Source organism: Sycon ciliatum, chromosome 1 (assembly GCF_964019385.1).
Source record: "Sycon ciliatum chromosome 1, ocSycCili1.1, whole genome shotgun sequence".
NCBI lineage: Eukaryota > Metazoa > Porifera > Calcarea > Leucosolenida > Sycettidae > Sycon > Sycon ciliatum.
The window spans coordinates 33298282-33320655 of NC_088643.1; the positions used below are offsets into that span (position 1 = coordinate 33298282).

The following is a 22374-nucleotide window of genomic DNA, read 5'->3' on the forward strand; positions in this document are numbered from 1 at the left end:
AAGTACCATTGATCCGCTCCATCTAAAAATGTCTCCTCCTGTCGATTTTCTACCTGCCAGGTGACACAGCAGGAAGAGATCAATGGTATTTTCTAGTATTTTCCCATACCGGATCAGATGCCTTGTTGTACGCGTACCTATGTCACTGTAATACATGTACTTGCTACACATTCTGTAGTACTAATTGTACACTAGTAGTTACTAGTTGTAGTACTAATTGTACACTAGTAGTTACTAGTTGTAGTACTAATTGTACACTAGTAGTTACTAGTTGTAGTACTAATTGTACACTAGTAGTTACTAGTTGTAGTACTAATTGTACACTAGTAATTACTAGTTGTAGTACTAATTGTACACTAGTAGTTACTAGCAACAGGGCTTCTTTTACGGGCAAATGACGCATATGCGTAAACCAAAAGCAACAAGAACCTCAATAAACAATGTCCAGCAAAAGAATCTGCAGACTGCAAAAAAGGACACAAGGTAAAACTCAAGTCCAATAGATCGCGTATGGTACGTATGTGTGAACAAACCAAAAGCCGATTGAGTGGTGAATGTGGAATGTGTAAGTTGAAAACTCGAGTCTGATAAATAGCCTATTGGGGGTATATGTGTAAAAACATCATACACCAATAGGGTGGTGGATGTATAATTTGTCTGCGTGTGAATGCTTATTTCGATCTGTCCGATAAACAAAACAAACTATTATAAAAGTAAAAACAAAAACAAAGACATGCTCAAAAACAGATATGTCCGTTACGTCACAACATCCGTTTAGGATCGGCCACACAGCCCCATGCCACTACCGGAGCAGCCTGCACTCCGTGACAAACGAATTGCCACGGCGTACGCCCCGAGCTCCCCGGCATCCACGCAGACAGGTTACGGCCCAGCGGAGGAGGCAGAAGGTAATTTTGGCACGAAGATGGTGTATGACGACGGAGTACTGTAGGTCAGAGTGCTTCTCCACCACGCGCTGAACAAGCCGCTTCAGGAACATTCCGCACTCTGCCCCAGCCATGCCATTCGTGGCAAACACCAACGGAGTGAAGGCACCTCGCTCGACGTCCGTGATCCTCTGGCAGTATTTCCGCTTCTTCTCCAACTCGTTGGTGCGCAGTTGGCCAAGGGCTTCCGAACGCGACAGCAGGGACGCTTTAGGGTGGGTGACCCTGACATCAAAAAAAGCGTCCTGCTGCCTTGTCCAGAACCCCCCCGGCCCTGATGTCCAAACGAGCTTCAGCGCTGCGATTGGCGGTCCGGCCGGCGAGCACCTCGCCATCGAGAGGGAGCAATCTAGGCTCGACCTTCACGTCCGGCACGACATCGCCAAGGACAGCCGCCAGGGTATCCCGGATTTCGTCGTGACGTGCCATCGGGTACCCCCCATGTGGACATGTCATCGAGTGGTGTAGGGTGGTGTCCGCTCCACAAGCGCATTTGCACGGGACATCCAGTGGCAGGTACCCATAGCGTATGCACACCGCATCTCGAAAGTCGGACTAATTCAGGATTGTCCGGTGCGCAGTAAGCGGGGCACACGTCAGCCATGACGACACGCCCTTCTCACCGGCGATATTTGTGAGGCATTGCTGAGGCGGGGGTAGATCGGGATACAACGCCGCGACTAGTGCCTTCTGCGACTTCTCCTTGTCCTTGCGACATGAGACCGCTTGCTTGCGGGACTTGGTAGCGGCTGCGACAGACGGGTTATCACGAACCGGCTGGGTGGTGTGGACCCCAGGTTCTGGCCGGGTCACAAGTCCAGGAGGATCACGAACGGACGCAGCAGAAGCAGAAGCAACTGACAATGGTGGATTCTGAGGCGATGCCAAAGACACCTCCTCGCCATCGGGCACGGCACTCCCCGAACCATCACCGATCATCAGACGTACAAGCGGCTCCGTCACCGCAACAGAAGTGGAATACTCCCGCTCCGCCTCAGCCGCCAGAATCGGGATGTTTAGGCCTCCAAGGCGGGTGGGCACTGAGAGGAGTCGCCGAAGGCTTGCCTCATCAGGCACCTCCCGACCCAAGAGGAGGGGTAGCAGGTCGCGTTTGACCAGGGTATCCAGGCGCTCTAGTAACGCAGGCGGGCAGGATGCCACTCGGAGCACGTAGCGCCACTTGGAATAGACACCCTGCAGCGTGGCGTAAACTGCATGAGGCTGAGTATGGGCCACAGATACCAGGTTCACCACCTGCCTGCACCAGGCGGATACCGCCTCCTCAAGGTACGCGGCCTTGAAGCTTCCTGTGCCGAGCACTCCTCCCAGATATCGACAACCGGAGGTTATGATTTTGATGCCGGTGCCGGCGAACAGGGTGGACGCCTCCTCCAAACACTCCTCCTTGACCAGCAGCACCGTTTTCGTTGGGTTAGGGGTATATCCGTAGGCCGGGCCAAGCTCCTTCACACTGTTCCAATAGCGTAACAGAGACCGGACACGGCCAGCGGCGGAATCATCGTCAGCGTACCACTCCTGCACGATATCGGGGCAGAGCTCCCCAAGCGGCGTATGTGTAAAGGAAATGGTATTGCCTTCTCCCCCTGGCCCCCGTGTCACACAACAGCTCAAACAACTTGGTGGAGTTTCTGACTTCTTATACAAACGGAAAGGGCACAGGAGGAGAAAGACGAAAAGACTAGACAGAAAACGACGACGGGAAAGACTCCCGGGAAAAGACTCAGAGGACCAACAAAGAACAAGCAGTAATAAACCGAGGACAAATCGTGACGACCAATCAGGGACTAATACGTACAGAACACATGACCAAGACCAAGACAACCAGACCACGGACGAATCACACACGACTCTCATTCCCAGACCAAACTAGCACTGCGCATGTACTGCATTCACTTGACAGTCACTCTCACACAGACGGAAGCACATCCTCACACTCTGACAACGCGTACTCCTGCATGCACCACATACCATAAACGTCACACATCACACCATGCTCACGCGTACACCTAGACCATATATGACATCAGACACTGGACTCCACAAGACAAGAACCAAATACAACGACATGCGTAAATCATAGTCGTAACATAAATTCGTTACACAGCCTTCCCCTCCGGCGAGAGTCGACCTCGACTCTCAGAAGTAGAAAAATGGAGTAGGAGGAAAACAAAAGGGTTGAGAAGACACAATAACAGGAGAAGAAGACAGGACAACGGCAAGTGGCTGGCTGCAGACGTGGAGATGGGAAAACCTTGGGTGTGGTTCCACGAGGTGGTGCGTCGTACGACTTGCCCATTCGGATGTGGAAGATGTGTATAACATGTACAAATGGAGCAACAGAACACAGCAGGCATGTAGTCAATCAGGGAAAAGAACAAATCGAAAATCCATCGATACACTGTCACACAAACTTCAGAAGGGGAGAAACCCACAGGACTCTAACCTGACTAGAAAACTCGGCGCGGAGCCGGCATAAGTGTCCCACACTTTTCCGATGGCGGATCATCTTGTCGTCCCACGACCCCGTATGATCCTGTCGTCCCACGACCCATAATAATCTTGTCGTCCCACGACCCATAATATTTAGATTTTTATTTATTTGTTTTTTTTAATTTTATACTTCCCCGACAAAAGGCTAAACAAACACTGGGGCCCACCAGCTCACGAAGGGAACCGTGGCTCACCATGATCAGACATTCACCTGGTGAACTGAACAGACCCGCAGGTCGACACAAAACGAGAACAAAATACGCTCCCTGAAAGACTACCTATGGCTATGAACCAACTCGTAACCAAGAAAACTGTTCCAGTACAAACCATCACAGCAAAACGTGTGTGGCAACTTCAAAACCGAACCAAGCTTACAAACCAAACAGTTACATAAGTAGTTTGTTTCTCCGTATAGCCTCTATTGTGAGACGATTTTCCCTGATGATAGTCTCGAGAAAATCGATTAGGAACAACCATTTTAGATACATGTATTCTCATTCATCATTTTGTAATGTCCGCTTCACTTATACTATTAATCGCATTAATAAAGTTACACAACCACACTGAAAGGCTAATCAAGAAAACTGCACAAACCCCAGCAAATATACGCACACTGACTGCAAAAACCAAAACAGAAAGACACAAGAGAGACACAAGAACCGGATCGCCGTCACAAAGACTGATGGTATCGGAACGATAGCGCGAAAAGATAAAGCGCAACTTGCCAAGAGGCACCACCCCGAGTACGTCGACATGATGCTCAAGCTCTATCGAGTGAGGCGACGGGACCACAACGAATATACAACAACCAAACCCTCTACTGGGAGCGACTCACCGGGTAAGGGGCCTGCAGGCCAGGCTGGCGAACGCCTTTCCATCTCCATGGCCGTAGTAGCAATCTCGGTGAAGTGAGTTGAACGACGAGAAATAAAATATATTTCGAAACGGCGAGCATGAACTGAAGCCACGGCGAAAACGAAGAGAAAACGATCTCAGGGTCGTGGGTGCCGATCACTAGTTGGGCGCCACTGTAAAGGAAATGGTATTGCCTTCTCCCCCTGGCCCCCGTGTCACACAACAGCTCAAACAACTTGGTGGAGTTTCTGACTTCTTATACAAACGGAAAGGGCACAGGAGGAGAAAGACGAAAAGACTAGACAGAAAACGACGACGGGAAAGACTCCCGGGAAAAGACTCAGAGGACCAACAAAGAACAAGCAGTAATAAACCGAGGACAAATCGTGACGACCAATCAGGGACTAATACGTACAGAACACATGACCAAGACCAAGACAACCAGACCACGGACGAATCACACACGACTCTCATTCCCAGACCAAACTAGCACTGCGCATGTACTGCATTCACTTGACAGTCACTCTCACACAGACGGAAGCACATCCTCACACTCTGACAACGCGTACTCCTGCATGCACCACATACCATAAACGTCACACATCACACCATGCTCACGCGTACACCTAGACCATATATGACATCAGACACTGGACTCCACAAGACAAGAACCAAATACAACGACATGCGTAAATCATAGTCGTAACATAAATTCGTTACATATGAGAGGCGTTATGGCCACAGCGTATATTCCCATCGCCAAGGGATCGCCCTGACAGGTACCCTCGCGCGACAGCACTTCGCCACCACCAGCAACAAACAATCGGCTTGGCGAACGGTAGGTGTTGTGGAAGATCTGGCCAAGCGGCGGGCAGACCACGGGTACATTATGCATGGCGACGGCACGGTTCAGCGAGTTGAAAGCGTTCCCTGCGTCTACCAGTAGGATCGCCTCAGTCGCTGGTTGCTCAAAGAGGTGCTCCATGGCATGTACCGCAGCCTCGCAGCCAGATGGGACACCCGCGCACAGCTGCAGAGGAGCCGTAACCATGAGCATGTCAGGCTCTATCACTCGGGCGACAGCCTTGCAGACGATCCTACGGAACACCTCACCCACTGCGATTGGGCGCACGCCCGGGTTCTTATTGAGCGGAATCAGCCGGGCTGCAGTGAAGGCTGCCAAGGAATCCGGGTCAACATCCTCCCTGCACAGAAGCCTGGCGGTCTCCGCCATGGAGGAAGCCAGCCGGTCCGAACAAGTTCCGTAGCATGTTAGCATTCGCTGCCAAGCCTCTGCGTCAAGGCCAGACGGGCCGGATGAGCCGGACATCTCGCGAGCGACGCGCTTAATCAAGGCGGGTGTCAGCCTCTCAAACAGAATGGGATCACATTCAGGCCTGTCCGCCGCATCCACCAGAACGCTCGGGTCAGGGCTAGCAGGTAATGGGTGCTTTTCGAGAAGTGCATCTCTCACGGTCTTCCCAGTGTCGGCGTCCATGACCTCATCCATCACCAATACTCCACCGGACGAGGCTGATGAGGCGAGACGAATGGCCGATTGTATTCTGCCGGAGAAGACCAGCTTGCTGAATCTCATATCATCAATTTGCCCATCTGCCTCCCGAGGCCCAGAGTCCCGAAGAGGGGGCAAATGTGCCTGGAGGCACCGTCCCTCGCGCAGCAGCTCACCAATCCGCCCAGATTCCCATATGCCGAGACGCCGATCAAGGTGCGGTGCCGAAGCCCCGTACTGGGTAGCACACGGCTTCTGTAGGAGCAACTGGGAAGCCACGATCACAGCCGCCCAGGCATGCCGGCGCGCTGCACCACCAACAGCAAACGAGTGCATGAGGTCAGCCAGTAGAGCCACAAACCGCCGACCCACGGCTCCATGTGGCACAATAAATAGATTCCGACGCCACGTGATGACCTCCTCATATGCGCTGAGAACAGACTCAGTAGTAACAGCAGCAGCAGCAGCAGGATCCGGTCCCGGATCCGGCACAGAACCATCACGGGAAGACTGATGTCCGGAACTTGGCACAGACCCAGCCGTCACCGCCGAGGCAGAGCCCCGAGTCGCTATTGCGGGAGAGTGTGAGCCAGATGGCGGAGGAACAGAGCCCAACACATCCCGGGAACCATGGGGCACCCAGCCAGGAGGTCGAAAAGGTGGAGCGCTACACAACAGTTCGTCCGCACCCATTCCAACAACTGCGGTCTGCAGATTCACGTTGCCAAAATTCGTACATTTATTATCTCTGCCAGGGTAACAGTTGCTGCAGCAGCGTCCATCCGACGCACACGAACATGACTTGCAAGTCCCAGACGCTCTGCTGCAAGCGCAGCACGATCGACCGCTCACAGCGCGCGACCGCGACATCCCACAGACACAGCACGGGCACACTGCATGCAAGGACCTAGCCCTAGCCTTAGGTGTAAACAGTGCGTCTAAATGCAACGAGTAGTGTCAACTCGACTCGTCCCACACCAAGTATGCATCCAGAGCGCCACTGCAGGCAGTACAGGGCCAAACCACAACGTGTGCACAGCACAGCAAGCCAGCTCAAACAGGGCCCAAGGCCCGCACGCTCAAACGTGCCCAGCACGGACCAACGGCTATAATGGCCGATTCGCAGCGCAAGAAACCAGCTGGATGAAGGACTGGCGGGCTGGACGAGCCCAGAAGGAAGCAAACTACTCAAGCCGACTCCACATGTCACAATGAAAGTAATTGAAAAGGTTTCAAACCGATTGAATAGTAGTTACTAGTTGTAGTACTAATTGTACACTAGTAGTTACTAGTAGTAGTACTAATTGTACACTAGCAGTTACTAGTTGTAGTACTAATTGTACACTAGTAGTTACTAGTTGTAGTACTAATTGTACACTAGTAGTTACTAGTTGTAGTACTAATTGTACACTAGTAGTTACTAGTTGTAGTACTAATTGTACACTAGTAGTTACTAGTTGTAGTACTAATTGTACACTAGTAGTTACAGGTCAGACCTCGCTATAACGTAATCTCTGGGGGATGGGGGAAATTATGTTATAGCGAGGTTTATGTTATAGTGAGTTGGGCACACCAATATGCAATATGTATGTCAAAATGACGCTCTTCACCTACTGATTACAACCGTACTGACTGTACTGTTTTACATACAGGTATGATGATGACTGGCAAAGATGTGTACAGACTACATAGTCTGTGGGCCAAGTGACAAAAATGTGAATTCTCGTTCCGAGTAAGAGGGCACCGCAATTTTTTTGGCCCAGTCGATAGATGGACTGGCATACATTGAAAACCCGTTTGTTGTCATTCCTGAACTTGTCCAAGGGTTGCACGGCGAGTGAAATACAAATCAGCACTGGTTGCCATGGTAACCAGAACCTAAAATTGGATTTTCTGGCTAATTACAATGTTTTTGGTATTATTATTTTTTCCACAGGGTCATATATCCAGAGTGCCTCCTTCCCAGATTCAACTGGAAAGAGAAAATATGATATAACATGAAAAATAAAGAAAAACAAAATGCCCAATACGTCCATATTGTTCATGTACACAGACGTGTGCAAGAAGACCGCGTGTGTCGAACACAATACTGTAACTACTTCGAAACATCATTCGAGTCATTGTATACCATTTTATCAGATCATAATAAGACTGGCTGTGGCATGCAGGTACTGATCATTGCAGAATACTATGTCTGATCTAAGAATATCTCAGACCGTTCAATACAAAAATGGTGTACATTATACAGATATGAGGCAGAACACACAGCCGCATTTATGCATTGCATAGTTATTATATGGGTTGCAGAATAATCTGAATGTCCAGAGAAAGGATCACAACACTGTGACCATCAGCACAGGTCACTGACAGACCAGACCTGAAGGACTGCGTGACCCCAGAAGACTATGTTTGTTGCAGCTGTGTACGAGGGAGACTTCGTCATCATAACACTGACTTATACTGCAGGATTAACCATACGGAATATGTTTAATGTTTCCGAAAAAGGTCGACCTGTAGAGAATAATCAGGTCACAGAAAATACACAATTCCAATTCCAATGATCACCCAACGTGTGGACAGAACTAGTTCGTCCTTTGTGGACTCATCAGCGCAGCACAGAGGAAATGAGGCCGAAGCCGATGGCAATGAAAAATAATCGCAATGATCATTCCCGTGCATTTTTATATCTCCCACATTGATTTTAGTCCACATGTGATATCAAGAGTTCATAACCCCCAAGAGTGTGCAACTCCTGATCAGTCCCTGTATGCAAGCCCGCTCGGCGGAATTCCTTCATTGCGTCATTTTTGGTGCAGTGCGATGAGTCACGCCGATGAATTCTTCTAAAATTTACAGTCAAACCAGGATGCTTCCCCAGGGTAAACTGCCTAAACTGCGATTCTAGTCTGAGCCTCGACTCGAGTCAAGAAGCAAAAGTAAAGTGAAACAAAGTATGCACACGAAAGACAAAACTATTTTTTCGATGCAATGGTGACTCTTCATCGCCTTCTTCTTTCACCAGTGCAGTCAGTCTCTTCAAGAACAATTATATTTCTTCCCCAGGCCATCGGCATATTTCTGGTGCTTTCCTGGAAGATAATTTCAAATGGTTGAGGAACTTTAGAATACGTCGAAGGAGCATTTTTCGGCTGAGTTGCACAGCTATCAGAATGATTGTCCTCGACGGCAATGCAATATTTTTAACAGCGTCCTCACTTCTTCCTGTCGCGATGTCCATGGATTCTTGGAGAAAGAGTTTGTTTTTGAGAAAGTACGACTTTTCGGAAATGTCTTCAAAATAAGCTTCGAAAAGTCGAGGCTACAGCCTTGAGTTAGGGGCGGTTCAGGGTATAGTTTCCAGAAATCGCAAAGAACCCAAATTTACCTCGGATGACAAGCTGCGCATGACGTAATGTAGGAATTTCGCCGAGCGCTGGGTCTATGCCCGTTGCACACTCTTGGGGGTTATGAACTCTTGGTGATATTGATACTGAACACTGGGCAAACATCAGAAGGACTTGAATTGGGCATGATGTACAGTCACGTACATGTTCATGATTGTACAATGTGCATCACTGAACTCTAAAGAACACTCAATCTTCAATCACATTATACATACGATTACCTGTCAGGATGGGCATTCTTTTTCATATTCATCCTCGTCTTCACTGAGTTCTGCAGTTACTTGAAGCTCCAGTGGTTGCCCATTCTCACACTCCTGGCCCGAGTGAGAGCACTTGCAAGCATCCGTGCAATTGAGGTGCTGTCTCCGGCAGGAGCAATGTCCGTGCTTGCAGCCTGTCGTGCAACCGCATGAAACAAATTCCATCAGGCTCCATGGTGCTGGTGCCAAGCTGAGCCAGTCCACTTCCAAACCACCGCCAGAATCAATGGTCCACCCTTTTTTTTTTTTTTTTTGTTTCTTTATTTTACTTCACCATATGAACAGGCAAGACTGCCTTCTCACCGGGGCTGTTGGCCCACGGCTCTCACAATATGATGAAACCCTTGACCAGGGCTATGCGGTGGTGGGACATCCGCGGAAGCTTCCAGAGCACGGTGCCAGATACTGGCCTGGTAATTTGCTCTTGCAGCATACTTGCGCAGCGCATCTTGGCAAGGAGGAAGGGAGCTGGATTGCGTCGAGCGAGAGCAGAACATCTGGTATCGCACTTCGTTGATAGATGTGGCGGTGTTGAAGCCGTATATACCGCAAGTGAACTGCTCGATGCAGGCGAAAATGTCAGCTGGTAGTGCGTCAAATGATGCACCGAGTGCTGCCATAGCCTTTCGAGCCAGCTCGCCTTTTGGGGTTTGCTTGGTGATCAGCTGAAATGCTAGCTTCTTCCCTCTGCCACTGAAGGCACTGGTTGTGTCACAACCTGTATAGGCATGCATCCCCACCATGGCTTCGCAAACAGGGGCACTAAGCTCTCGTGTAATTCCTGTAGCATTGTTTATGGTAGTTAACCTCGCACGCAAATATTCCAGAGACGGATTGACCAATTGCAACTTGGACCTTTTCGTCTTTTCTGACGTTTGCTGCGTATAACATGTACATAACAGCTTCGCTGCAGCGTGTGCGTATTTACACCTGCTTGTGGACTGGACTACAATTCTTCCGGCCAGGTTGCTGGCGCCTCTCCTTCCCACAAAATATGCAGCCCTTCATGCCTGGAGCTACGACGGGCGCGGCTAGTGCGGCGCGCGTGCTGGGGCGGCGCTTGGCTTCTGGCTCTATCGACTCCGGCACAGACAGTTCTTCCGAATGGCTAGATGAGGGGTACTCTGCCTTCGTCGGAGGGTTATATTCGTTATTTTCTGGTAACATTTTCTGTGGAAGCCTCCGTTTTCAGGCCAAACATCACTACGACATAACTCCCTGAGCTCAGCTAAATTTTCTACGGCAACAGCTTCACTAGTGCATATTTCACACACTTTCTTCCACGTTGTCTGGGTGAAGGGCTTCACCTCCTCACCGCACTCCGGAACGTGAATGAGACACTTTAAACTCATCACGACGCTTACTTCTAGTGCTACTTGACCACAGACATACTAGTACAAACTGAAACCAAAAAACCAATCTCGAAATGAAAGTTCAAACTGAGAAGGAAGATGCCAAGTATAGTGGGTGCACGCCTGCACTGCAGTGCAGAGAATTGTGGGTCCGGGTGCACGCCTGCAGAGAGTGTGCAGTGTACCAGATCGTACCAGATCACGACTTGACATGACAGGTAACACTGTGTACTTTCGTCTATTCTGGTGCATAATCACATTTCACAGCACCACACACAACGCGCATGCATGAATGCATACAAAACAATGGCCGCCGGGAGAGAAATTTTCAACATGGAAAAGCCGATTTTTGGATACCTTTCAGAAAGTTGTCAGAGTGACAACAACCGGAATCCTGCTCAGTAAGGTATCTAGAGTAGACGTGGCCAATAAAATTGCGGTGCCCAAAAGTCGGAACGAGATTTTTCTAGGAGGCCTTTTTTCAGGTTTGGCCCACGGACTAACAGCCTTGTACAGGCTTGGCAGCAAAGGGGTGACAAGAGTCATGTAGTGCGTGTACTTGTACAATCATGTGACAAGATTAGAGCCTATAAAAAGTAATGGGAGTAGTAAAATACCGGTATTTTACTACTCCCTGCTTCCAAGGTGGACGTCTCAGTCTCGAATTCGTCGCGAGAAGGCATGCATGCCGTGTACATAGTCTTTTTTATAGGAGTTGTTACGTTATGCTGAGGTCTCCGGGCGCCCGGGACCCAGCAAACAGTGCGTTATAGCGAACATTACGCTATAGCGGATTATGTTATAGCGAGGAAATTTTGTACAGAAGTGATGCAGTTTCGGCAGGGACATTCACATGTGTACGTTATAGTAAGGTTTATGTTATAGCGGGGGTCGTTGTAGCGAGGTCTGACCTGTACTAGTTGTAGTACTAATTGTACACTAGTAGTTACTAGTTGCCGGGATTCTGCGCTCTACAGTGGTGGACTACAAGTTCGAGTACGTCACACGTCAAGTCTGTATTGCCGAGTACGTCACATGTCAAGTCTGTATTGCCGAGTACGTCACATGTCAAGTCTGTATTGCTCTTTGCGGGTCATAAGATTGATGAGTGTGTCTGTTGGTTTTAATGTGCTTCTGTTATGCTTAGGCTCCCATTCAACGGTTGGCAGATCGCATTGCTGGCGTATTCGTACCATTCATTGTGTCAATGTCTACTCTGGCATTTGTAGTATGGCTTGTAGTGGCGTTGGCAAACATCTCTATACCAATGGATGTAAGTGCAGATGATATTTCCCGGCTTTTTTCAACCAGTACATGTTTTTTATCACTTTCCAGTTTCGAATAACCTGCATGATGACCTAGGTAAAAACCAGCATGGCGAAGGCTCGGGGCTTTCAAGCCCTCTGGTTCATTTTTTTAGTTGTAAAAAGAAACTTTAGCTTACCACACGAACATACATAACTCATGACTCAAACTCCCTGAAAGGTACTTTCCACCAACCCCACAGCCCCCTCCCCATACTCTGTTTGCGCCCCCCCCCCCTCCCCCCCCCCCCCCCCCTGTGAAAAAGTGCTACCCCTACTCATTTTCCGATTTTCGTGTTTTTCATGCAATTCAACGAAGATGCAGTTGAAAGTCACAAATAGATGGTTCACATAAGGGCAAATTTTTCTGGGGCGAAGTCGGGGATTCGCCCCATACATTGCATTTAGCGTGGAAAGACAATATTGGAAAGTGGAAAAATGGGATACGGGGTGACTGTTTCCCATGCCCCCCCCCCTGCTATTTGGACCTGGCTAGAACCCTGCCATCAAGTTGCTTCACGATATGCCGTTGAAAGCCGTATATGACTATTAAAATTATATCGTGGCCAGCTGTCTTTGAGGGTACGGTACGGGACCCGTATGGGATTGCGCGTCACGTGATGATGCCCTGCCCCCCCCCCCCCCCCCCCCCCCCCACACACACACTCACACACCAAATGATAGCGCTGGTGACCCTGGCTAGCGCCTGACGCTACTAAAGTAGCGTCTTTTGTGTAGCTACGGAAACGAGAGAGCTTGGAAGCTCAGGGCCCTACGCTATGCTTTGTTGCTTAGCTCATCGTGCTTGTTGTGGGAACTGATGGAAATGTTTCCTGGGACGGCGCTGACTCTGCCGATCACGGGCGTTCTGGAGTCGACGGGATCTCTCTCCCGACGTTTCCTGTGACCGGCGCTGACTCGCCCGTTCACGCCTATTTTGGAGACGACGGGATCTCTCTTCCAAAGTATGTTTTTGCTGACGCATCCTATCACCTATTCGGCAACTAACGTCCATTCTAATTTCATTTCCTCCTCGTCTCCCTATTTCTTTCCAGAAAGTCTCCCTATACATCAGGGAGTCGTACTGTATTGGCAGCTACCCTAACGGGTCACGCCGCCCTCCACCCAAGCATGGGTATGATGAGGGACAGTGGCAACAGAAAAAACAGCAAGCAGAGAGAGATAGCAAGAGAAAGACAGCGATAGTGGTACATCTGGTGTGCGACGTATAGAAAAGAGAGATGACAAGAGATGCGCACAAAAAAGGAAACAATAATTATTTTTGCAGTTCCGAAACAATCAACAAGGTGATGGAGTGTGGGCACCCGAAGTCCCACCTGGACTCCACTGGAAGAACATCCCACGCAGGGATATCAGCGATAGGCCAAGCATTGAAAAACAGCCATGAGGACACATTGTGTAGAAGTCCACCGCGCTCGAACTGAAATTGCAGGTTCAAACAATTTCCCACGCGTGGTCAGGCAGCGTAACTCTTCTCCCTGCATCACCATCCATCTCCAGCAACCGTCTACACTCACAGCTCATGCCTCTGCCACCACTGTACTCCTCTGAGCTTCGCAGTTTGAAACCATTCGGGAGTCAGCTACACCACCGCGAATGGAGAGACGAGGACGACAACGGTCGTGACTGAAAACACACTGCCTTGGCGACCGCGTCGCGGAACCCTCGCCCCAGCAAATTCAGAAACATGCCAGGGGCGACTCTGGTGGACCCAGAGCCACCCACTTGGCAAGACTAGTAAGAGGGGCGACTGAAAACTCAGATAAAACGGAGCTACAAAAAGTGCAACCGTCCCCTTCAAGCACAGTTGCAATACACAAGGAGTCGTATACATGTACATAATACGACCAATATTGTGGCCAGCTGCTTGTGGCCAGCTGTGTTTGATTGTACGGTACGGTACGGGACAGATACGGGAGCCAGCAAATGGCCAGCAAATGGCCAGCTGTGTTTGATGGTGCGATACGGTACGGGACAGATACGGGATAGCGCCAGGCGTGACACAAACAAACAAACAAACACCGAATTAAAGCTGTGCGGACCCTGGCTAGCGCCAGACGTTACTGAAGTAACGTCTTCTGCATAGCTACGGGAATCAAATGATATTGGTGCTTCATTGCTATTATACAACGGAAATAGTGCATAGTACTGAGTATGGTGCAGTGCAGTACAGTACAGTACAGTACAGTACAGTACAGTACAGTACAGTACAGTACAGTACAGTACAGTACAGTACAGTACAGTACTGTACTGTACTGTACAGTACTGTACTGTACTGTACTGTACTGTACTGTACTGTACTGTACTGTACTGTAATGTAATATACAGTACACGTGTCAAAGTACCTGTGTGGCATTTTCCAGCATAGCTTCTCTGCGTGTGTGTGCATTGTGCATGCTTTCTGTTTTCGCTTACACTTTGGCCAGACTCGGCCTGCAGCCGAGTCTAACGCGAAGCGTGAATTTTTGTTGGTCAAACCTCGACTGACCTACGCCTCCACTTCTGACGGTGATGATTTTAGAGCAGTCATCCACACCAAAAACACTACTCAACTCAGTCCTGTTTACTACGAGCTTTTATTAAGAACATTTTTTTAAACCTAAAGATAAACGGTATCCATCATCAGTGACCATGGTGACCAGGGGAACAATGCGTACAGTCACTACAGTATGAAAACTATGAATGCTGTGACAGCACATGTACAAGTGCTTAGACGGTATGATTGAGGGTAGTACAACTTCAGATACCGGTATGAATGGCAGAAGGTGATCAATGCATAGACAGTGGTGACAAGAATATGGATCCAAATCCCCGACGTTGACACACTAAACGCATACTATTTTATCATATAAAAATTAATTATGATAGCTGTGCATTTTGCAACATGTTTGGTGTTTCTTCCAGCTATATGAAGGGTGCCAGCTACCAACGGAGAAGCCACCCGGACTTGTTGGTTCTGCATTCAGTGTAGCATTCCTAATGGGAATATCAGTGTTATGTGTTGCTTGTCCCTGTGCTCTTGGCCTGGCAACACCTACTGCAGTCATGGTGGGTACCGGAGTAGGAGCCGAGAATGGCATCTTGATAAAGGGCGGTGAACCATTGGAAACAGCACAAAAGGTGAGTTGCACACTTTACCTATAATTATGATTTCACCAATCTCTGTAGGATTGCTAAGTCTTGCATCCTGTCACTCAATCCTCATACATCACACACATGACTCGAACAAGATATCAATGCATGCATGCACTAACAACACAATGTACATATGATGGTAATTCTTTGAACTACATGTACACAACACACCCAGCATTGTCTTGGTTTACCAGTTAACCCATTTAGCGCTATAGGGATATGCACCCATCCTCTGCATACATTTTCGGCAAAATCTGAATTGCCTAATTTGACTATTTAGTTTGTTGTTCTGTGTAGCAGGGTCATCTTATGGACAGAAAACAACGCTGGAAGGAACCTGAACCAAAAACTCAGTCTCCCAGAGCCTATATAAAAAAATCAAATTTTGCGCATTTCACCTATTTCAACATGGATTTTAGTCTAGGTTGCCCAAAAATATTTTTCGGTACACTGTTCGACTGCGAGCACAGGTTTTACTAGGAGCAGAATGTATTGATGTAGCAAGAGCCTTCTTTGTGCCCTACTTAGCACTAATGAAGAAGATACATCACCAGCGTTTGCGGACAAGGAAACAATGATGCAGGCGTAATGCGGCAAGGGACGGCAAATACAGATATTCGAGTTCACCTGTACTGTTCCAGCAGCAGAGCAAACAATACACAAGTGGAAGCAAGTCCACCATCAGTCTAATAGGTACAGCACAACAGGAGAACAGGAGAACTAGCTAGATCGTGCAAAAAATATATTATTATATACAACCAGAGTATTGAAGAAAAACAGCGAAGGCACTAGCTCTTCAGAACAATGATAATTTCAATTCTGCAGGCGACCAGAGTCCATATTGCAGATATATAAATTTATAGTAAAGAAAAAGGACCAAGAAACTACAAGTTACACTATAATGTCCACTGACACCACCAGTTACTAAACAATCAGCTCATGTGATAACATTCCACGACACTGACCGACGGTACTGACGTTCTACAACTAACTGGCTAACAGCTCCAGCACATCTAGGATGCGCACTCCAACAGGCTCCATCCGATTATAATTATATACTTACATTGGCAGAAGCTCACTGGTGCCAAAGAGAAAAGCATGGTGCAGCACACAGGCCAGGCTGATTGGGGCACTGCAAACAGCAATAGCGTGACTCCTTCCGCACACCCTTCGTCTTCGAACAGTACCGGCAAACTCTTGTCGGCGTTGCCTTCTTTGCGGTGGGAGGAATGCAAGCTGGCATATGCGCGGCCATCATGACGGTACGTGGCACAGGTGTAGCTGGAGCAGCAGCAGCAGCAGCAGTGCACCCGCTCTTCCCATCCTGGAGCATGGCCTGCAATGCGATGGTAATGAAGTCGGTGTGTTTCCTTGGTGTCGTGGCAAACTTCTTGTGCAGCACAAATGCGTTGAGCATGCACTCCTCCAGCAGATGGGCGGCAAGCTTCTTGTACCACTTCTGGGTTTTCCTGGCACAGGTGTAGAAAGAAAGCATTTCATCATTTCTATCGACACCGCCCATGAACAGATTGTAGTCGTGTACTAGCGCCAGCTTGCGAATCGGGAGGCGGTGCAAGTCGCGCTTCCCAGTGTCCACGACTTCAGCAGAGTGAAGGGTGGAAAGGAAGTGGACAACCTTTGTGTCGGAGAGCTTCACAAAGATGATGCCGTTCCAGCTCCGGAACACAAACTCGCCTTTCTTCAGGCCCTTGTACGCAACGGTGCGCTTCGGCAATCCACGGCGGTTGGATCTGATGGTCCCGCACACCATCGTTCCCTTGTCAGCAAGATACCGTGCCAAGTCCACACTTGAATACCAGTTATCAACATAGAGGTGGTATCCTTTGTCGACAAAAGGTTCCATCAGTCTTGCCACAACAGCACCAGACTTTCCAAGGTTGTTGACAAGCTCAGGACTGAACGTAGCATCATCCTTGCCAACGTAGACGATGTAGCTTGACATGTAGCCGCTCGATTCACAGAGTGCGAAAATCTTGACACCGAAGCGAGCTCTTTTGGACGGTATGTACTGACGGAACTGGAGACGGCCTCTCCAGGCAACAAGCTCCTCATCGATTGAGATCTGCTTGGAAGGTGTGTACACAGTCTCGAAGAGGCGTACGGTCAACGTGATGAGTGGACGGAGTTTAGCAAGCTTGTCATCCGCGTCGGCTGTTTCGTTATCCGCAAAGTGAAAGAACGATAGAATAGCGCACCATCTGTCCCGAGCCATCGATGAGCTGTAGATAGGAGTGTGGACCATTGGATTGGTGCTCCAATACATATCAATCTCCGGCTTTACGATGATGCCCATCAGCAGGTAGAGCGACATGAACATCTTCATTTCCGGCACGGTAACTGGTGTCCACTTCCTTAGACGACTGTGCCGGGGAAGGTCTTGACTGCGCGTTGCCAGGTACTGTGTGGCATACCTGTTTGTCTCCACCACAAGCAAGTCCCAGAGTTCCGGCGTGAAGAAGAGCTTGACGAAGTCGTACGGTGTGGCGCTCTCAGGAAGCTCGACATTCAATCCTGTTTCTGCCGTGAAGTCCGGTATGTCGGGGTGATTGTCATCCATACACCATATGCCTAAGAGACAAGAAATGGCACACAAACACACACATGTGCGCATGCGCGCGCACACACACACACATGCGCGTGCGCGCGCGCACACACGCACACACACACACGCATGCGCGCACACACGCATGCGCGCACACACGCATGCGCGCACACACGCATGCGCGCACACACGCATGCGCGCACACACGCATGCACGCACACACGCATGCGCGCACACAGACGCATGCGCGCACACACACGCATGCGCGCACACACACGCATGCGCGCGCACACGCATGCACGCACACACACACACACACACACACATGCATATCAAGTAAAAAATATCTATGTATATTTTTAGTGCTTCGTTCTGCATACCGGTATGCAATTGCACATTTATAGAGATACGAATTGACACCACATGATGCTCTGAATACTAGTACAAAATTATCGCATTGACCATGAACATTGCACAAATAATTACTGAGGTACATATACTTTCAGCATGTACATAGCATCTGGAATCGTCATGACTGATGGCAAGCATGCTACAAGTGTCACGCAATATTCGATTTGTACTAAATTCAAATTTCAAATTTTTTGAATTTTTCAACAATTGCACTTTTGACAATTACCTTCTTGTCCCGAGTCTCCTGCCACCAGCGCTTCAACAGCCGGCTTGTGTGATCTCTCCGATTGCTCTAAAGTATCTGGACCTCCTGCGTTGGCATCAGCTTGGAGTGCGGGGGCCGCTTCCGCGACATCATCATCAGCGTGTTGAGCAAGGTCAAGTTCGTCATCAATATCGTCATCTGCGTCCCCATCCGCGTACCAACTGTCATCCTGGTCGTCTACATCTGGCTCAACATCGCTGTTGGGGTCAAGGGCCACAACATTTATCGCCTCGTCAAGAGAAAGGATGCGTGTTCTCCTTGACATCTTGGACACGTGGTCCCACGCAAGACGAAACTCAACATTTTTCAAAAAAATATTTCAGTCTTTCGAATCACGTGCAAGAGCGATCCGAGCACGGCGAAGTTCGCGGCACGCGATGTCCACGAGTACATACGTTGCCTATGATGTGTCTAGAGACTCTGGGGTCTCTTTGAGCCCTACGCTGAAACACAGAAGTTAGTACAGTACGATAGCCTGTCAGCCCGAATATATTCGGGCTCAGCGTCCTGACGTCATTCTGAATCCCGAGTATATTCGGGCTCAGCAGTGAATGGGTTAACCTATCGGTATGTCTTCCCCCCTGTCTTCCCCCCTGTCTTCCCCCTGTCTCTCCCCCCCCCCCCCTGTCTTCCCCCTGTCTCCCTCCCCCCTGTCTTCCCCCCTGTCTTCCCCTGTCTCTCCCCCCCCCCCGTGTCTTCCCCCCCCCCCCCTGTCTTCCCCCTGTCTTCCCTCTGTCTCCCCCCCCCCCCCCCCCTGTTTCCCCTGTGTCTTCCCCCTGTCTCCCCCCTGTGTTCCCCCCTGTCTCCCCCCTGTGTTCCCCCCCTGTCTCCCCCCTGCTTCCCCCCTGTCTTTCCCCCCCCCCCCTGTGTTCCCCCTGTGTTCACCTGTACTGTATGTGACTCTAATCGGTGGCACAGGTGACAACCGTCGTGTTCGACAAAACTGGTACACTGACAGCATCCAGACCCACTGTCCAGACCGTAGTTCAGTTTTCTGATAAAGTGTCATTCAGCAAGGAGTTCTTATTGGCAGCTGTGGGAACTGCGGAGTCAGGCAGTGAACACCCGATTGGAAAAGCCATTGTTGATTCAGCCAAGGATGTAAGTTGCGTTGCTCTGCGAATGTGCATTCTGTGTGTTAGCATGTGTGTGTATTAGCATGTGTGTGCATGCATGTGTGTGTGTGTGTGTGTGTGTGTGTGTGTGTTAGCATGTGTGTGTGTGTGTTAGCATGTGTGTGTGTGTTAGCAGGGCAGTCGGAAGGTATTTTAGGGTTGCACGGTCAGTCATCTGAAGTACAGTTTATTTGTGGGGGAGGGATGGCGGAGGGGAAAATTTTGGAAATTTAGAGTCCAGATCAGTGTATTTTATTGATTCACGGAGTACCTGGGGCAAAAAGTGGTACGGTCAATACCGTAGTGACCGTACCGTGTCCGACGCCCCTGGTTAGCATGTGTGTGTATGCATGTGTGTGTGTGTGTGTGTGTGTGTGTTAGCATGTGTGTGACTTGGTGTGTGTCGATATGCATACACCTGAAGGGTTTTGCATGGAATGATTGTTATAACATGCCTTGCTTACTGCAGCATTGCTTACTGCAGCATTGCTTACTGCAGCATTGCTTACTGCAGCATTGCTTACTGCAGCATTGCTTACTGCAGCAATGCTTACTGCAGCATTGCTTACTGCAGCATTGCTTACTGCAGCATTGCTTACTGCAGCATTGCTTACTGCAGCAGAGCACTACAGCAGAGCACTACAGCAGAGAACTACAGTATGTGATCTGTTGCTCATCATACACAACATGACCTCTGTGCTCACTGCTAGTCGAATGTTGATGGATCAAAACTGTTTGTACACGTTATTGCTGCTGTTGTGCGTGTACCCACTGAAATACGGAATTTTCCTCTGCTACAGCGCTGCACTTATGTCCTCTGCTACCCATGGAATACATGTACATGCAGGTACAACCACACACACACACGCACACACACACACACGCGCACGCATGCACGCACGCACACGCACACACACACACACACACACCCTCCTGGCTACGCAACCGAGGATGATTGTGTAACTTCATCGGTCACTACTGTAGCTTGCAGCTGTCAGGCAAGAAGGATATTGTAAAACAATAAAAGGTGTGCAGTACTGCCGGGCACCGAAGAACTGGGTGTCAGGGTTCTAGCCTAGCCCGTTCTCATTTTTAGAGAACACAGCCGTTTCGTTCTTATTCCATGGCACTGTCTTACATGTATGCATAGTGTCTTAGGAATGCACAGAGTTTGCGGCCTTATGTGTTGCATAGTGGAGTCAGGCGGTGATCAATAAACTTTGTACAAGTTGGCTTGATAGGGCTGGCACTGGTTCTATTGAGCATATACCTAGGTTAACCCATAGGGTAATTGTCGGCAATAAATACGTGACTATATCCTTTGAAATAGTATCCTCTTCAGCTCTTGTGTATTACCTGGTTCACCACTGCAACCCCCCCCCCCCCCCCTCTTGTGTATTACCTGGTTCACCACTGCACCCCCCCCCCCCCTCCCCCCTCTTGTGTATTACCTGGTTCACCACTGCAACCCCCTCCCCCTCTTGTGTATTACCTGGTTCACCACTGCAACCCCCCCCCCCCCCCCACCCTCCCTCTTGTGTATTACCTGGTTCACCACTGCAACCCCCCCCCCCCTCTTGTGTATTACCTGGTTCACCACTGCACGCACCCCCCCCCCCCCTCTTGTGTATTACCTGGTTCATCACTGCACCCCCCCCCCCCCCCCGTTCTTGTGTATTACCTGGTTCACCCGTGACTGCACCCCCCCCCCCCTCTTGTGTATTACCTGGTTCACCACTGCAACCCCCCCCCCCTCCCTCTTGTGTATTACCTGGTTCGCCACTGCACCCCCCCCCCCCCTCTTGTGTATTACCTGGTTCACCACTGCAACCCCCCCCCCCCACCCTCCCTCTTGTGTATTACCTGGTTCACCACTGCAACCCCCCCCCCCCCCCCTCTTGTGTATTACCTGGTTCACCACTGCAACCCCCCCCCCCCCCCTCCCTCTTGTGTATTACCTGGTTCGCCACTGCACCCCCCCCCCCCCCTCTTGTGTATTACCTGGTTCACCACTGCAACCCCCCCCCCCCCCCCACCCTCCCTCTTGTGTATTACCTGGTTCACCACTGCAACCCCCCCCCCCTCTTGTGTATTACCTGGTTCACCACTGCACGCACCCCCCCCCCCCCCCTCTTGTGTATTACCTGGTTCATCACTGCACCCCCCCCCCCCCCCCCCCGTTCTTGTGTATTACCTGGTTCACCCGTGACTGCACCCCCCCCCCCCCCTCTTGTGTATTACCTGGTTCACCACTGCAACCCCCCCCCCCCCTCCCTCTTGTGTATTACCTGGTTCGCCACTGCACCCCCCCCCCCCCCCCCTCTTGTGTATTACCTGGTTCACCACTGCAACCCCCCCCCCCCCTCTTGTGTATTACCTGGTTCACCACTGCACCCCCCCCCCCCCCTCTTGTGTATTACCTGGTTCACCACTGCAACCCCCCCCCCCCCCCTCTTGTGTATTACCTGGTTCACCACTGCAACCCCCCTCCCCCGTCTTGTGTATTACCTGGTTCACCACTGCAACCCCCCCCCCCCCCTCTTGTGTATTACCTGGTTCACCACTGCAACCCCCTCCCCCTCTTGTGTATTACCTGGTTCACCACTGCAACCCCCCCTCCCCCCCCCCCCCCCCTCTTGTGTATTACCTGGTTCACCACTGCAACCCCCCCCCCCTCTTGTGTATTACCTGGTTCACCACTGCAACCCCCCCCCCCCC

General features: G+C 50.0%; 2 protein-coding genes and 1 long non-coding RNA gene across 4 annotated transcripts in view; 1 reads left to right on the forward strand and 2 right to left on the reverse strand.

The window, feature by feature from the left end:
- The window catches only part of LOC135823657 (copper-transporting ATPase 1-like), a 53525-nt gene that overhangs the window by 20621 nt on the left and 10530 nt on the right, over positions 1-22374 (forward strand). For both annotated transcript variants that reach the window (XR_010554727.1, XM_065336506.1), the window contains exons 12-14: positions 11990-12115; positions 15072-15287; positions 19460-19642. Coding sequence is in view for 1 of the 2 variants with exons in the window: in XM_065336506.1 (XP_065192578.1) it covers positions 11990-12115; positions 15072-15287; positions 19460-19642 (525 nt within the window). In the remaining variant the exon portion in view is untranslated. The remainder of the gene's footprint in view (positions 1-11989; positions 12116-15071; positions 15288-19459; positions 19643-22374) is intronic.
- Positions 2589-5028, reverse strand: LOC135823680 (uncharacterized). Its single transcript, XR_010554728.1, has 2 exons — positions 4294-5028; positions 2589-3255 (listed from the first exon to the last, which is right to left on the reverse strand). It is a non-coding gene; the product is annotated as an uncharacterized LOC135823680 (long non-coding RNA).
- LOC135823665 (piggyBac transposable element-derived protein 4-like) lies at positions 15760-19093 on the reverse strand. The gene is made up of 2 exons (XM_065336516.1): positions 18503-19093; positions 15760-17891 (listed from the first exon to the last, which is right to left on the reverse strand). Exons 1-2 carry the CDS (start codon positions 18804-18806, stop codon positions 16378-16380), a joined length of 1818 nt encoding a protein of 605 aa, XP_065192588.1. The 5' UTR covers positions 18807-19093; the 3' UTR covers positions 15760-16377.